Source organism: Drosophila mojavensis, unplaced genomic scaffold (genome assembly GCF_018153725.1).
Source record: "Drosophila mojavensis isolate 15081-1352.22 unplaced genomic scaffold, ASM1815372v1 contig_16, whole genome shotgun sequence".
In the NCBI taxonomy this organism is placed as follows: domain Eukaryota; kingdom Metazoa; phylum Arthropoda; class Insecta; order Diptera; family Drosophilidae; genus Drosophila; species Drosophila mojavensis.
In genome coordinates this window covers 10,510,990-10,529,384 of record NW_025318693.1, presented here as the reverse complement: position 1 = coordinate 10,529,384, position 18,395 = coordinate 10,510,990, and the positions used below count along the sequence as shown (strand labels likewise).

At 38.9% G+C, this 18,395-nt stretch overlaps 1 protein-coding gene across 2 annotated transcripts in view; it reads left to right on the top strand.

Annotated features, from left to right (window-relative positions):
• LOC6572793 (acetylcholinesterase) overlaps positions 1-18,395 on the top strand; it is a 49,677-nt gene that overhangs the window by 9,679 nt on the left and 21,603 nt on the right. For both annotated transcript variants that reach the window (XM_015166596.3, XM_001998863.4), the window contains exons 2-5: positions 8,056-8,971; positions 12,510-12,648; positions 12,729-13,274; positions 13,330-13,537. In XM_015166596.3, the coding sequence (XP_015022082.1) occupies positions 8,685-8,971; positions 12,510-12,648; positions 12,729-13,274; positions 13,330-13,537 (1,180 nt within the window). In that variant the 5' untranslated portion in view covers positions 8,056-8,684. The remainder of the gene's footprint in view (positions 1-8,055; positions 8,972-12,509; positions 12,649-12,728; positions 13,275-13,329; positions 13,538-18,395) is intronic.

The following is an 18,395-nucleotide window of genomic DNA, read 5'->3' as shown; positions in this document are numbered from 1 at the left end:
GTTAGCCACAGCGAACATGAACGTGCAACATTGATGAAAATCTCACAAATGCTGCAGATTATAATAAGCAAAGAGTAAATGCAAACAAAATGGAAAATAAATAAAAAATAATGTTATTTGGGGTCGTTTGTAGCTCAGGTGTTTCAAGGAGTTTATGAAAAAAGTAAAATCTGGGGGAAAGGGAAAATGTGAAACACGCAGAGAGAGAGAGAGAGAGAGAGAGAGAGAGCGTGGCAGAAAAAAATGGCGGCTGCTGTCGGTAGTTGACTTGTTTCACATTTATTTGATTATTGATTTTCACTGGCAGCGCTGACTCGAGGCTGGCTTTAAGTGTGGACCCTGAGTAACTCGAGACCCGAGTGAGCTACACACACACACTGACACACACACATCGCTTGAGATTCGCATATGTCTTCGAGTCGGGCTGGTGATATCATCAAGGTCAGCTCCCAGCTCAAATGAGCCGAAAGCTGAATGCTCGTCGCACTCGCAGCTCGCACTAAATTGAGCGTCTCAGCGTTAACGAGCGCCAGCGGCGCCGCCGGTGTCGACGGCGGTGTCGGCGGTGTCGGTGGTGTCGGTGGTGTCTGCGGGTCGGTGGTGTCGGCTGTGGCTTTGGCTTTGACGGCGCCGTGCCACACTAAAGTCGTGGCCGGACGTTGCCACGCGGCACTTGCTTAATGATGGGTCACATCTCCCACGCCCCCGCACTCGACCCGGCCACAGCCACAGCCACTGCCCCAGCCACATGCGGTGTCGGCGCAATAAAACCGAAGCGCCACTAAATTCTTTCACTGAGCAGCCCCAACTTGCTCCCCCCCCCATCGCCCACTCACCCCATTCGCTGCACGTTTCGTGCATATGGCCGGTGTTTGCATATTCCGTATCCTGAAAAATAAAACCATATGCGGCACTGCTGCCTTGCCTTGCCAGTCACCAGCCCAACTAAGTTGAACTAGTTTTTGAAGCAGAAGCAATTGAAATCTAAATTGAAAAATCTTTTCTTCTAACATATGTCGAAAGTTATTTATTATAAAGTTGTTTTGGGTATGTTCTTTGAAGTTATATTACTTTTACAGTTAAATTTCGGATTTTTTACATTCACAATAGTAACAAAATATGGAAAACATTTGTTTTACTTTTGTTTTTGTTTTATTATTTTATTTGGAGCTGTCGAATTTTGAAATGCTGTATTTTTTTTGCATATTCCCTTAAAAACTAAATTTAAATATAGCAACGGCAAACATATTTATGAATTATTTGTATGCAGTATATAGAGAGATAGGCATTTCACATATCATAATCTAATGATTCTGATTATATAAATCTGTTAACCTTTTGGTATGTTCCATAAATGAGCTATGTCTATCCATTAGCAGAAAGAAATATGCCTCTATCTATGCATGTAAGTTTCTAGTTATATAGATCTATGTTTTTGTTTCAATTAATTCAGTAAATGTGTAAATATATCAGCACAAAGATAGTTAGAGGTTAATTCTAATTGACATCAGGCTAACTACGTATTTATCTGTTCAGATATTGCTCGTATTCCTTAGCATATATATTCCTTAGACATATTTGAACAGCTTATACAATATATGTGGGTTATATTATATGCCTTTCCAATATTTGTATGACTTACTTTTACATAAACCTTTTTTAATACAATAGAATATCTAAGCTTTATAGTGACTCAGTTATTCCCTTTCACAGTTCTACTTTAGCTCTCTAAATTTCTACGTATTCCATTTATTCCCTTTTAAAATTCTCTTAAATTAACATCCAACACATTTCCGAGTATTTCAAATTTCGAGTATGCCATAAATTCCATTAAGAAATACTCATATTATATCTGGCTTTTCGATTCATAAATTTCTTATTATTTCAACTTTAAAATATTCTAATCTAGCTTATTCCAAACCAAAATTCGCAGAATTTGGTATTAAACATATTATTCCGTCATATCTCTTTAGCTCGGCTTATTAAGACTTCAAAGTAGGGCATTTATGCCTTGTGAAAAACCATCAAAATATTTTCTCTCTCTCTATTTCTCTGTCTATCTCTCTCTCTCTCTCTCCCTCTCGCCCTCTCTATGATTATATCAACTTTTAAAATTTATGTTTCCACTAATAAAAACTTCTCAAAAGCCACTTTCAAGCGTCTCTAAAATTTACAGGGTATCTCAACTTCGTAATGCTAATCTAATCAAATGGCGCTTTCTTTTGAGGTTTTATTTCTTTATTTTAGTTTATGAGAGTCGAAACATTTGTTTCGTGTTGCTCGTTTCGATTTGTGCCACGCCCGCGTATTTATTTTATAGTGTTTTTTTTTTTTTTTTTCTTATGGTTTACCTGGCGTCAGGTATTTTAGCTAATGGCTGCAACACGGTGTTGCCACACACAAAAGGTCAACTGCATATAAACGCGTCGTCAGTGTGGAGCGCAACTTCCTTTCAGTTACGCAACACGAAGGGCTCTGAGAACTTTGAATCAAATTCAATTGAATTATGCTTTAAAATGACTTAGCTGGGATAAAAGAGGGGCGTGGCGGCATACATTATGCTAAGCTAATTGCTGCGAGAGTTTTTGGTGGGCTCACTTAATAGGCAGCTGTCTGGTCGACCTGAGCCAATTTATCAATAGAGTGACGCCTGGCTTGGGGCGACCCTCTTCAACTCATCAATTAAAACTATGGACTTAAATATATATGTATATATATATAGCAGCTGGGAAAACAGGCGCAACGTCAACGTAACAGTTAAGGGAAAACTCAAACAGAGCTGCCCTTCCGCCCACCCCCTTGCTGCCCCTTGCAGTCAGCGCTAACCGAATTGTTTTCGTTGCCTCGTTTACCCTTTGACTTTCAGAGTTCGTTCTGGCTGTTGTGTATCTTTTAAGCAGGCGAAATTCGCAAAAATTCTGAAAGCGAGCGCCAAACAAAACAAACAAATGGATGGGTCGCGCTGGGTCCGAGGGGTTGGCTTTGGGTAGGCCCAACCCTTATACAGTTGACCTTTGCAGAGTCAAGCTGACTGCCATAGTCGCTCACCTGCTCTGCACCTGTTCACCTGCTCACCTGTGCGCCAGCGTCCTTGTCATCATCATCGTCATCATCGCTGTTGTATCGTTATGGTTTCCCCTCAAACGCCCGACACCCGACCCCCCCACCTCCAACACCCAATCGACCAACCCCTCACACTCTCTGCTCACGTAGTCTATGCTTTGCTGCAAACTTTGAAAATTATAATTTAATTTGAATGTCATTAAAATTTGTGCGGCATGAGCTAAGCCCCGCTGCCACGCCCCTTCCGTCACCCATCTGTACCCTTTCATCATCATGGCTAGCAAAATATTATATACAAAAGCATAAAAGACCAACATGTTTTCATGAAGGCTGCCAGCCGGATTTGAATCCCGATTTCTTTCACTATTTCTCTAATCTACAAGCTTGACAAGAGAGTGAGAGAGAGAGAGAGAGAGAGAGAGAGAGAGAGAGAGAGAGAGAGAAGTAGAGAGCGACAGAGAGAGAGAGAGAGAGAGAGAGAAAGCTAAAGCAGCATCTAAACTTTATTTAAATATTGACTGTACAATTTTGTTGAAATTTAAATAAAATATATTTAATAAAATTAAATGTATGTCATTACATTTAGAATTATGTATATGTGAAATTTATCTAGCATCAATCTGTCTGATTTCATTTTAAAAATTCACAAGATATTTTAGATTCAGATTTCTTCCTTCCTTTTCCCTTATGTGCTCAAAATTTGAAGTATGTAGAGAAAAATAGAAATAGAATAGATAGCAAAGGAATGGAATGAATAGAAAATAGAGAATACAGGAGAGAGGAACAAAATTGAATGGATAGCAATAAGAATGTTATTGGATATCAGAATGGATAGCAGAATGGCATAGATAGAATGGATTGGATAGTAAAATTGAATATATGGTAAAAGAATGGAAAGTATAGTAAAAAGAACGCTAGCCAAATAATTGACAACAAGTTTGAGTGGAAGCCAAATGAAATTGCTTTGCAGTCTCAGTCTCTATTTACGCTGCAAATCTTTTAATTATTGCCATGCCCCACACATGCATTTAAGTATAAGGCTGAAGTAGAGCGCTTTTCCCTCTTTGCTCACGCACTTTTCAATTATGTGAAATTTAATCAACATTTTGTGCGCACAGCTAAAGTTTAGAGCATAAATTGTGTGTGGCATAAAAATTAAAAAATAAAAAAAAGAAAGAGGGAAAAAAGTGTAAATAAATGAAACTTAATTTCAAAACTGACGTTGTCAGCTGCCCCTCGGCTCCCACAAGTCCCCTTGGCCCCCCACTGGACTGGGCTCGCATCAGAAATGCGCATTTTTTATATAAAAGTTTGTTTGTATAAGTGTGTGTGTGTGTGTGTATGTTTTTATTTTTTATTTTTATAGTGAAGCTGCCAAGTGGAAAAAGCAAACGGCGCAGAAAAACTGCTGCAACCGCAAGAAATTAAGAAAATATTCACTTAGGCACTCGCCCGACGCCTTATCTGCAGGCCAGCAGCCGCGACACCACGGCCAACAGTCGACATCTTGCCTCTTAGCCTTGCTTGAAATCCGCAATAAACCAACAAGCAGGAAAAACTGAGGGAAAATGGGAGAAATCCTGCTGAAAGCACTTTGCCTGCCATTGAAGTTGGGCTGAGTGGAAGCGCTCTGGCATTAACTAACTGTCCGGCAACAAAGTTTCCTGGCTGCAGTGCAACAGTTTCTCGGAATAGAAAATTCTAGCGAAAGACCGGAATGTCCAGCAGAAGTACAAAGCTAGAAATAGGAAAACTATATTATTTATTATGATAGTGTGCATTGGGAACAGATGAGAGATTAGGAATTCCTTGAATTGAGAAATTACTTTTGATATGGTTAGGTTTTGTCTACTTCTCGTGCCATCTGTTTCCTTATGAATATGAATCTGATTTTAGATAAAGTGAATTGTCACGATATCTCAAATAATAATAAAAATTATATATGAAGTAATCGGGGGAGAGAGAGAGAGAAAGAGAGAGAGAGGGATGTCTGAGGGAGAATATACAATAGCCAAAGATTGACTTAAAGTGAGAGAGAGAAGGAGAGGGAGAGTGAGGGTAAGTGAGAAAGAGAGAGACTTAGCATCGCATATACCGAGAAACAAGTAAAAGACAGTGAAAGGCAATGAGAGTGAGATGGAAAGAGAGAGAGAGAGACAGAGAGGAATTAGTGGCACTAGATAAACGAAAAAATAAAGAAAAGTTAGGGAGAGATCGAGAAAAGAACAAGCTGAAGACAAGTAAACACAATAGATAAAAATATACAGAGTGTGTGTGTGTGTGCGTATGAGAGAGAGAGAGAGAGAGAGAGAGAGAGAGAGAGAGATTACATCTCTAACAACTTCTCTCCCAACTGAGAAAGGCAACTGAGCACCACGACAGATGAGTACAGTAGTAGAGTAGAGCTATATCTCTTCGCTTAACTCTTCTTTATGCCTCCAATACAGAATGAATATATAGAGCTATATTTCAACTCCTCAGTTACCTTTAAGCAAATAACTTTTAATCGTTTTAGTTTTCTTTATACCTCAATCGTGTTGGTCTGAAATCTGGCATCTGGAACTCTCTAACGGCTTGCTTTCTGCATTCCAATTGACTTAATTTAAGTGAAATGCGAATTGCGAAATGGGAGATGCAATCCCGCTCTCTCGCCTAATCGCATTTTAATTGTGCTGCAAAATAATATTTAAATTAGTTCGACAGTAGACACTGGCAGCGGCGACCACCAAAGCGAGTGGAGGAGCTATTAAATATGCCTTTGTAGAGCTCGAGCTGCGACCTAATGGGCTGCCAGCATGCAACCCAGTCGGAGGCTCAAGGACAAGGCAGGGGCATCCTATGCATACATATATATAAATTACTATATATATGTACGTGTCTGTGTGTACATTTGACGAGTTGATGTAGCAACGGCTGCCAGCCACGGCAAATGGAAATAGAAAGCCCAAGCGCAAGCCAACTGCAGCTTCTGAGACAATTTAACGAGTCGTTGAGTCGTTGCTGGGTGGTGCAGCATTCGGGGATTACTCTTGAATGCTTCAATTCTGCTGGAAGAATTTTAAATGCTCGGGCAACGAGGCGAACAATAACCGAAAGGCATCCACAGTCCATGCCATTCCTTTGTTGAGCTTTATTGAATATTTTTGTCAAATATTGATTGGATTCTGGTTCGTTGATTGAAAACTGGCGACAAGTTAATAAAATCGATTCGCGGCTTGAAAGAAGCTTGCAAATTGATTAAATACTGTTGAGAAGAGAGGTGGATCATAGGCTTGTGAAGATGATTTATCCAGCTTTTGGCTAGAGATTAATTTTCGAAATATATTTAAGTACTAATCTTTAGATCTCTAGATATATCGAAAAATTTTATATTTTGGAGTGCCTTTTAAAAGGATTTTATATAATAGTTTTGTAAAATGCATGTAATAGGCAGAAGGAGGCGATCCCATGTATGTCTATCAATGCGTATAACTAAGCGATCTCGTAAGCTACAAAAGCTATACGATTAATATTTTTAATATTTATTCCTTTATACCTTATCATTAATGTTTTCGATAAGTCATTTCATTTCCTTAAGAAATCGATAAGAGTCGATCATTTGATATCGAGAATTTGATATATCATTTCATATTTGATGTGTGATCGAAAGATGTTATTTATACAGATTTTGCTTAGTAAGGGCTATGAATTCCATATACTAATAGTATACATGAATGTATATATGCTTGTAATTTAATGTAGGTATACTTGAAAAGTAATCAAATGGAATAATTGCAAGAACACCTCTTTTTAATGGGTTCAATGTACATCCCAAACTTGCAGCCCCGCCTAGCGCTCTAGTCTTGGCAGAATAAATCGATTTTTCAATATTTTTAACTATGCTGATATAGCAGCAATTATTGCAGCATATAGCTATGCTCTTCCGCATATAAAGAAAGATTTTCTGCTAATTCACAAGAAATACACAAATAAATTTCTCCAGTTCTTGTAAAGCTTTTCACTACTCAGTTAAAGGGTAAAGGAACTCTGAGTCGACGCTGATTTTACTCATTTTACTAAAAGACTCTAATCAAAAAAGTCTCAGAGCTTAGAAAAATAGTAAAGTGAGCAGTAGTAGTCGAATATGAATATGATAGAGCTGGGAAGCTCTTGCTGTGTCAGCTCAATTTTCCGTTTTACCTCGTTGATTACTAAATTATGACTAATTAGTATATAGAGTGATGATATACACAGTTGCAGTTATACTATACTATAAATCACTTTATAACTGTCTTAACTACTGATAATTCGAGTTGTGCTCAAAGCAGTCGAAAATGTTTTTTTTTCCCTTATTTCAAATTTGCTTTAGCTGTGACTGTTGCGATATTCGCTCAAGCAGTTAAAACTGGTTTATGGGGCTTAAAAAGTTGTAATTGCCAAGACGAGTGACTTTACAGATAAATTATAAGATATATATAGAGACAAATTTATATATGTAGGAGTACGTATGCAAAGGCAGAGGCTGGGCTGACTTAGAAAACGATACGCCGCACTTGAGTGTGGCTGTGAGTGGCCCCGATATGAATATGTGTATATATGTATGTGTACATGTATGTATCAATGTACACATATATATATATATGCTTGAGCGGGTTGCGGCACTCAAAACTTTTTGAATGCACGCCGAGAGGCGAGCATGTGGCAGCCTCCAATTTTGCTTGGCTTCTGCTATTGCATCTTTGCTCGAGTGGTAAACATGCAACACTCACACACACACACACAGACACACACACACGCACACAGAGGGAGAGCAAATACATCTAAATAACGTAGCATACAAATGGGGGCAAGCCAAGCCAAGTCAACATGCACTTGTGGCAACAGCAACCGTAGCAGCAGCCCTGAATTAAGCTTGGCATGCCACAGCAGCAGCTGCTACTGCTGCTGCTGCTGCTGCTGCTATGCCAACTGGGAAAACTAAGACAAATAACTTAATGCCTTTTCTATTTGCAGTTCAAACAATAGAGACGCTGCCGCTCTGCCACGGGGAGGCGCAACAAAAGTGCAACAGCTGCACGGAAAAACAACTAAAAACTGCAACAAAAGCCCAAAAGTCAAAGTAAACCCAGACAGACGTAAAGAGTGCAAGGTAGAGAGAGAGAGAGAAAGAGAGAGTGACAGAGAGAGAGAGATACAGTGTGGGTAGAATGTGTAGTGCAGAGTCCACAAGGCAGCTTAAAGTGGCAGCAGCAAACACAACCGGATAATAAGCATAAGAGCCAACAACAACAGCAATAACCATCGCAACAACAACAACAACAATAGCAACAACAACAGCGGCAGCTGAAGGCGCTGGCGTAGCGCAGGCCGTGCCCAGCATTTAAATAAAACCAAGAAGAAGAAGAAGAAAAAACATAAACCCAAAGCCAAAACCAAAATCAAATCCAAATCGAAATTCAAACGGAAATAAGGCAGAGCGAGTGAGAAAGAGAGAGAGAGAGAGAGAGAGCGAGGACGAGTGAGGCAACGAGGTGACGTCACAGCGCCGCTAACTAGGACACTCGTGCCGCAAAACGCAAAATCTCGTTAGCCTGCACATCCCTTGCATCCTTAGCATCCGCTTGAATATTCACATCCGCGAAATGGTCTCTCGGCTGGGCCTGCACTCGCTGCTCGCCGCGCTGCTCGTGCTGGCGGCGCAGCTGTCCAGCGTGTGCGGCGTCATCGATCGCTTGGTGGTGCAGACCAGCTCCGGTCCGGTGCGCGGCCGTTCCGTAACGGTGCAGGGTCGCGAAGTGCACGTCTATACGGGCATACCCTATGCCAAGCCGCCTATCGATGATTTGCGCTTCCGCAAGCCGGTGCCGGCTGAGCCCTGGCACGGCGTACTCGATGCCACCCGCCTCTCGGCCACCTGCGTCCAGGAGCGGTAAGTAGCGACTGATGTGGGTGTGGGTGTGGGTGTGGCTGTGTGGGGGGCTGGTCATAGTTAGTTAGCTTTTGACGGTCCGCAGTCTCTGCATCTCTGCAGTTGCAGTTGACCTACAATGCAATAGTCGCTGTTGACCTAACTGTTGCGAGTGACGTCATTACGAAAACGAATGCCGGCCAAAATGTTAAGCAAATGTATGCACAGAGACATATATACATATATGCATGTATGCATGTCTCTATACACACACATTCATACTATATTCATTTAACATTGTGAATAGCAAAATGTCAACATTCCAACTGAAAATGGGATTGATGCATACGCAGCGTTGAGGACTCAAAGTGTAACCTATTCAAAATGTCCCAAATTCGGTTGGGAAAATAAATGAAATCTTTATTGATATATAGATAGAGTCTAACTTCTAGATATTTAGATAGATAGGTACATACATATAAAGATTGATAAAAAGATAGTTCGATAGTTATATAGATCGATAGATATATAAAAAGATATATAGATATATAGATCGATAGATAAATGGATAGACAGACAAACAGACAGACAGGTGGATATATACATTTAATTAATTTTTGATAGATGATAGGTAGATATACAGATGAATAGATAGATTGTTCGTTTGGCGTTTTACCACGCCCCCCGTAGGGGTTCAGTTATTTATTCACACATTTAGCAGATTAGAATATATACAACAATTTCCATTTCTCAAGATTAGCTTAATATATTTCATGTTCAAAGTTATACTTATATACGTCTTCTTCTCCTTTATAAAACAGCTATACAATTATTTATAAAAAAAAAAAAATATATACACACACCTTGTATATTCATTTTAATATAGAATTATTCATTAGTAAAATAAGTCTGAAGAGCTAAGCGGGTATCAAAGCAAAGTGGCCACATATATATATCATACTTTTTAGGGCAGCATTTTTTATTTTTTATTATTATAATTTTTTTTTATAGGAATTTCGCAGGGAGGTCTGCACTTCTTGAGTCTTCTTTTTCTGGCTGCTTTGTTAAGTCTTCTCGCCAAAGGGTTTGGGTAACCTTCGAGTCTTGCAACGTAGCTAGCAGCTACCTTTTGCATTACCCATTGTCCCTGGTACGCATGTCCCAGGGAGCAGGGCAGCATTTTGAAAACTCAAATAAATGATTAAAATTTTAAACGCAGCTCTCAGACTTAATTAAGCACTGATTCTATATATAAAAAAAAAATACAGATATGAAAGAAAAATATAAGAATTGACAACTAATAAACTGTTGTCTTTTAATTAAGTCGACGAAGATATTGAATTGAATTCCTTCCAAAATTTCTGCCTGCAGAAATCGAATGAGCTAATAAATACACTCTATATACATATATATTGGCATTCGTTTGACACAGGTATATTTGATTAGGTGATACATATATAGTATAGAGTGTCTCCATTAGTTGACTGCCAACACTTTGAAGCCCGTTTGCCCGTTGAAAAAGAAAACCCACAGTTTGGTCGATATATTCGGAATGCTTAAGCAAGTTAACAGGCTAGCATTTGGTGGGCGGGGAGAGGAGCATGCTTCAAGTATATTATATCAATTTCGGGTATACGGAGTGTACTTAATAGAGCGACTAGCCTAGTCATATGTTGTCTTTTACTTAACATACATAAATCAATTAGCCTCAACTAAAGCCACTTCCTACCAGCCACAAATCAGTCTAATGAATTTCAAAAGCCATACTCGTTTGCCGCACGCTCAAATGTAACATAACGAGTGTGTGCCTGTGTGTGTGTGCGTGTAGAGCTTAACGGAAATTAGACAAATACAGAGATACAAATAGAGATAGGGAAAGAATGAGAAAAGCGATGACAGAGTAGAATCGCCTTTTCCGGTTTGTTATAAATTACTTTTTATGCGAAGTGCCAAAGTTAATTTCAATTGACACGAAACCAAACACACCTACAGAAGGCGAGCTAAACGGATATGAATATATTGAACCACACACACAAACACACACCACTATGCGTATCGTCCAGCCTGTATATGTGTGTATATATGTATGTATATACATTTATATATCGATTCGAAAGAATTCAACATTTATAGGGCAAACGAACTATGTAGCTAAAGTCATCTGACTACGAGTGTGTGTGTGTGTGTGTGAGTGTGTGTGCGTGTGGGTGTGGGTGTCGGCCTGCGTGTGTGAGTATGTGTGCTGGTTTATGGACTTGTGTGTGCCCTCGAAAAATGGCACAGAAATAGTAAAACAGGTAAATCAGAAGAGTGCAAATAAAAATAAATAACACAGCTGGTTACATTTTTTGTTGTTGCTCGTAATTGGCACGAATTACACTTAAAGAAATTGCTTGTGCGAAATTCGTATGTAATCTGCGATGAAATCTAATTAATACATATAAATGTGTATGAATTGCCTTTGATGTAGTTAACAGCTCTGATAAGCTGAAGTAATTTAATAATTTAGGTAAAAAGCTCTAATATGCCGGTAAAAAAAAAAAAATATATATATATATATATATTACTCACTTCATATTTGTTTTACATTTAAGTATTTTTATTTAACAAGATTTTTATTGAATAGTGTACAAAGGAACAAGACACTAGCTTACATTTGGTGTAGAAATTATTTTATCATTTTAGCAGCGGATAATGTTTACTTCAAATGATTAAAGTTTATTTGTTTTACTCGCTGACACATTGAAATTCGGAAATTAAGGCTTTAAGTTTATTTTTATTTTTATTTTATTTATTTATTTATTTTATTTCTTTTTTGGGCCATAATTTTAAAGCTATATCTTTGCATATAATCATAATTATGTCGTTGCAATTTTCCCAACTTGGCATCTGAAATGTTGGCACCAAATCCAGTTTTCTAGGTCGTCTTTTACGCTGTTTGCCAGTTCATAATACTTGTGAACAGTGGATTAAGATTCAAGCTGTTCAACTGTGCCTCAAATTGCTTAAGCATTGAAGCCGTGATAAAATTCAGTATATATATATTTCATTATAGTTTTTCGTATGGAAAGAAAATTTAACCAATTTATAAATGGGACATATTATAAGTTTGATTAAATAATTGCAGATTAGAGTTCTGTTAGCTTAAAGGCAACTTAAACCACTTTAACTCAAATTCAAACTTAGCTTAAAAAGAAATTTATATAAAAAAAAAAAAAAAATAAATAAATAAAAAAATTTATTCCTAGGTTAGGGATATAAAAAACTAAAGAAAAGTTAGTATGCTTAGCAGATATAGAGCGTGATCTAGTCTGAGCATTCTTTTAGTTCTAGTACCAGAGCTAGTAGATCTGAGATCTAGCCAGGCTGCTTGAGTGGGACTTTTGTCTCTCGATCTATTTTTACTACTTGTACTCCGTCAACCATTTAAAAACATAGTTGATATATTATTTCATATATATACTTTCATATTTTACTTACATATTTGTCAACTGGATTCTAAACGGTTTCATCAAAAGCTTTTCAACTGATTGCATATTCTTTTCTCTTCACTCGTTAGCTATGAATACTTTCCGGGCTTCACTGGCGAGGAGATCTGGAATCCCAATACCAATGTATCCGAGGACTGTTTGTATATAAATGTTTGGGCGCCAGCGAAGGCGCGTTTGCGTCATGGGCGTGGCGCCAACGGAGCCGAGGTAAGCAGTCTCTCTCTCTCTCACTTCCACTCTTTCTCAGCACTACACTGTTTCTCTCTGCCTCACTCTTGGTATTCTAGCACTCGGGCAACAAGCAGACCGATACGGATCATCTCATACACAATGGCAATCCACAGAACACGACCAACGGGCTGCCCATATTGATATGGATCTATGGCGGTGGCTTCATGACCGGATCGGCCACGCTGGACATATACAATGCGGACATCATGTCCGCCGTGGGCAACGTGATCGTGGCCTCGTTTCAGTATCGCGTGGGCGCATTTGGCTTTCTGCACCTGTCGCCGGAGATGCCGCCAGAGTTTGCCGAGGAGGCGCCCGGCAATGTGGGTCTGTGGGATCAGGCACTGGCCATACGCTGGTTGAAGGACAACGCGCACGCCTTTGGCGGCAATCCTGAATGGATGACGCTGTTTGGCGAGTCAGCCGGCTCGAGTTCGGTGAATGCACAGCTCATGTCGCCGGTCACCAGGGGCGTGGTCAAGCGTGGCATGATGCAGTCGGGCACCATGAATGCGCCCTGGAGCCACATGACATCCGAGAAGGCCGTCGAGATTGGCAAATCGCTGATCAACGACTGCAACTGCAATGCATCCATGCTGAAGGTGAGTCCAATCCTCTAGTCCCCCAATGAACCCATTTTAATAACTGTCCGATTAGACAAATCCCGCCCACGTGATGACCTGCATGCGTGCCGTGGATGCCAAGACCATATCAGTGCAGCAGTGGAACTCCTACTCGGGCATACTCAGCTTCCCATCGGCGCCGACCATTGATGGCGCCTTCCTGCCCGCTGATCCGATGACTCTGCTGAAGACAGCCGATCTGAAAGGTTACGATATACTCATGGGCAATGTCAGAGATGAGGGTGAGTCGCATTTGATTATTGTTGAGAGTTATGAGAGCTTCTTCATAAGTGAAGTGCTTGATGAAAAGTGTTCCATGTTTGTGTGTGTTTAGTTTAAGAGCTCAAGAGCTTACAATTTTTCATAGCATACTTTTGTGGGCTCCCTAAGAGAAAGATATGCAGGGAGTGGAGGACGGTGTATATATAGATTATAATGTTGTTTGGAAACACGCTGAGCTTCTTTCAGCTCTATAATATATATATATATATATATATAGCCGAATTATATATACTCATATATATTCATTTATAATTAAATTATATATATTATATGTACTATATAATATGAAAGTGAAAAGAAACCTTAACACAAATAGATAGGAAAAAATGAAATCCTTAAATATCCTCTCACTCTTTCTTTCAGAACATTCTGTTATCAAACTATACCCCCAGCTTGTTCGTGTTAAGTAAAATGTTTTTTTGCAGCATGTTTCTGCTATGTCGCCAACTTTTCACTGAGCTAGAAAAACAGTTTTCCTTTTTTTTTTTTTTTTTTTTTTTTTGTCCGCTCTGAAAGCAGTTTCAGCGAATTTGCTTTCTTTTAACTCGGGCTGCAAATATCCTTGAGCTGAGCAGTTGCTTACTTTTTCAGCAGCTTTTTCATAGAGTGGACATCAACTTAATCAAACTTAGCTCGAGCTGTTGTCCACTGTTTTTTAACCAGCACGTAAACCCCATCTCTCTCCCTCTCTCTTTCTCTCTGTCTCTGTCTCTCTCCCGTTCCGCCTGCACTCTGTCCACTTTCAGCTAACAATAGCCTATCCGTCCGCCTGCTCTGGCGCTGCTCCGTTGGCATTGTTGCAGTTTTATTTTTGGCATCGCCTTTGATGCTGACGTCAGCAGTGTGCCAAATTTTCGCTGTGGCTGCAACCAGTCGCCATTTTGTTCATGTTGCAAGCCGCCCCTCAGCCCTCAGTCCTCAACCCTTTGTCCCCATTTCAGCCACCCGCTGTCGCATTTGTTGCTGCTGCATCCATTTGTGATTTTATTACTTTTGTTTTCATTTTCGTTTGTTTGTTTGTGTTGTTGTTGTTGTTGTTATTGTTAATGTAGATGCCACCGCATAAGCCATGCTTTGTTGTCGTTTCATGTTGTTGGTGTTTGGTGGGAGTGGCTGGTTGCCTCTTGGCCGTTTGGCCGTTTGGCCGCTTGCTCGAATGCTTTATGAGCCATAGTACATTACCGGCTTAGGGACAAGTTTTGGCCCGGCTTTGTACTGTGCTGCCACACACACACACACACACAAAAATGCACTTTGTGTAATGGCTGCGGCTTGTGGCAGCTGCCCCCAGCTCCGGAACGTGCCACAAATCAAGCAAGCTTAAAGAGAACCTCGAATCTAGAGTCGAATTTGTCAACGCAGCTGCAAGCAGCAGCAGTAACAGCAGCAGCAGCAGTAACAGCAGCAGCAGCAGTAGCCAAATTGAGCAGCAGAAGATGGAGCTGTGCCCGACTCACACGCATGAAATTCGCAAGGAGCTGAAGAGGGTTGACGGAACCCTGAGTGGGGTGGGGGCGTTCTATTGGAGCTGCCATTAAACTTGTCAGACTCGTGCACGCAACAAGCTCCCCGGGAGCGGTGGGGGGCTGGGGCAGTTGGCGTCACATCGGGGGCAATGTCAGGCAGGAATCATGCGGGCGCTCAGCTGTGCGAAACGACATCATAAATTATTTAAATATATTTATATATACGTGTATATACATATATATACACATGTACCGTTCGATGCGGCAGGCAGCTGAAAATAACAGTAAGGCATGTTGCATCCACGCGCCGATTGGGGCAGCACACGTGCTGCTACTCGAACAGGCATGACATGATACCAAAGTTAAAGAGCTTAAAAATAAATAAAATAGAAAACGAAAATTTTTAGAATGCAACCTAAATTATAAATAAATTATTTTTACACAAATTTTAAATTTTTGAATAAATTATACAAAACAAATATTTTTTCTGGAAAATTAATTTAAAAAAGAACACTTAAATAATTAAATAATAAATAATGAAAAATTAATAAATAAATTATATTAAAAAATATATATATATATTGAAAAATATATTGTATAATAAAAAAAAAAAACAAATAATAAAACATAATACATGTCTAAAAAGTCTAAATTTAAAAATATATTTATTTTTTATTTATTTAGTTAAAAAGTTTATTCTCTGTTAAATGAAATTCCAAAGTATGAGGAGTGAAATATTAAATATATAAACATATGTATAAAACATAAATATTTCTATTCTACATAAATATTAAATACATTTAATTTATCAAGATGAAGAAGAAGTATTTATCTTAATACTTAATCAAAATTGTTTGTCGTCAAAATTCTTTCTTATTACTTTCAAAATAAAATCATTTCCCCTATGTTCAATCTATGCAAGACTGAAAGCCATATTAATCAGCATTCAAGGCATTCACACACACACACTCATACAGATACACTCGCACGGACAATTGAATTCCTAGAAACTTGTGTTGCCATCTTGCTCTTGCCTGCTGCGTGCTGCATTGTGCTTTAAATACCGTTTGATTTTTAAGCTCTCAAAGCAAATGTTCAATTGAATCGTAATTTCTTATTTTTTTCTACGCTCAAGTTGAAAAGATTGCAACGTTTTTTTTCTTCTTTACTTCTCCTACTTTTTTTTTTTTTTTTAATTTTTTTCATTGTATTTTCTACTTCAGCGCCTCTGTCCGTTTCGCATTTCGCTTGCGGCGACGGCGACGGCGACCGCTGCTGCGTTTCCCAGCATTTATCGCGTTTGTGTTTGCCTGGGTTTGCGTTTGCTTGGCCTAACGGTAATGTTAACGCTTTGTGTGCATTGTTCGCATTATTCGTGCCATGCCGCGCGCTACTTAAAAAATTCCCGTTCGTTTTGCTTTCTCTTTCTCATTTTGCGCGAGCTATGCGTATGGCGCCGTGCATGTGTGTGTGTGTGTGTGCGTGTGTGTTGGGTTTGTTTTCGTATAACAGATTCTCGGTCGCTTTTTGTGCCTTTTTCTTGGGTTCGCTTCGCTTTCATTTTGTTTTTCTTGTTGCCATTGCTGCTTCGTCATTTCCAGGCGGCAGGCACCGAAGCACACTCACTCACACACACATTCACACTCACACATATAGAGGAACGTAAGCACTGGCACTGACACACGGCTCCGGGGCACTGGCGCTACAGACACGTGCGCTTTTCTGCTCACTTTCACTCATTGCTTGCAGCTGCTGCTGTCGCCTTTGCCTGGCTCTCCGTCTCGCTCTTTTGCTTCTTCAGTCGTGTTATTGTTTTTGTTTTTGCTGCATATTACAGCCACTGGCGCTGCTGCTGCTGCTGCCGCTGCCTGCCACTGTGCTCTGTCGCCGTCGCTGCTGTTGTTGCTGTTTCTAGCTAAGGTGTGCGTGCCCACAACACAACCACAACGATGGCTACGGCTCGCATATAACTGTTTCTCTACGACTGTATGTGCGTGTGTGTATTTGTGAGTTCAAGGTCATCTAGCATTTGAAACAAAACACAATAGATTACAATGCGCAGCTTGCATGAAAACATTTTAATTCTATTGTTTGTTGTTGCCTGTTAACTTGGTCAAAATGTTGGCGGTAATAACATCATTACTTTATAGATGCGTTTGCGAACTATTGTTTTTGTTTGATTTACAGTTTTACTAATTACTCAATTATTTATAAATTTAAATTTGTATTTTAAGATTCTCTCAAAGTCTTTCCGTGTCCAATTTGACCTTTTTCCGTTGCTGTGGAACTTATATATATATATATATATATATATATTTATTTGTATATGTATATGTATATGATATAACTGCAAAGTTAGAGCGAATTAGCCAAATGCTTGTTCCCAGGCTGTTTAAGCATTAAGTATACGTCATGTCTGGTCGCTGCAGCTGCTGCAACTAAAATTGTCTTTGTGACCTTGAATATAATTAACTAAAGATCACGAAAAATAACTAAATATATATATTTTTGTTTGTGGATGCTTAAATTGCGTAGAATGAAATATCGTAGAATAATAAAATAAGTAATAAAACCGGCTAAAATAATTAAATATGTATAAGTTTGGTCATATAAGTTTGTCTGCGAACCAGAATTTTCGTCGCAATAACCGTAGGGATGTTAAAAGAAATATGTACTTAAATATATATTAAAAACCTTAAACAAATTACTAACCTGAAAAATAAAAAAAAAGGAAATTTTGGCATAAAACTTAAAATTGTTAAAGCATGCAAGTTGCATATAAAATTACTAAATACAAACATATTTATAATTAACTGAACAAATTTAACAAATGAATAAAACTTAAATAAAATCAGCTGAAAATACAACAACCTTATGTTTGAAGAGTTTGAAAGTAGAAAACTCATTTGAATATTTATTTAAATATATATAAAAGTAAACATATAGTTTAATAATTATTTTGTAGTTATATCTGTTTTTCTGTCTTCATCTAATAAAGTCATTTGACTGAAATACATTTATTTAGTCAACTGTTTGCCCAGTTCTGAACCACTGTGCCCACTGTGTATAAGATTTCTTCATAATTGTTTAATCAATTTTTGAGTGGCGTCAAACACAAATTCATTTATGTTACACGCTGAGAATAAGTAAGTGTTTGAGTGTGTCTCTGTGTGTGCGTGTGTCTCAGTGTGTGCGTGTGTGTTGCTGTTTAAATTTAATGCGTAAACAAAGCTCGTTTTGCTCATGTTTTTGCATAATTTTCGGAGCTTGAGCCAAAATTGAATCAAACATCAACAAATTGCTTGCAGGCAAACAATTTTTTGTTCTTTGTTTTTCTTCTTCTTTTCCGTTG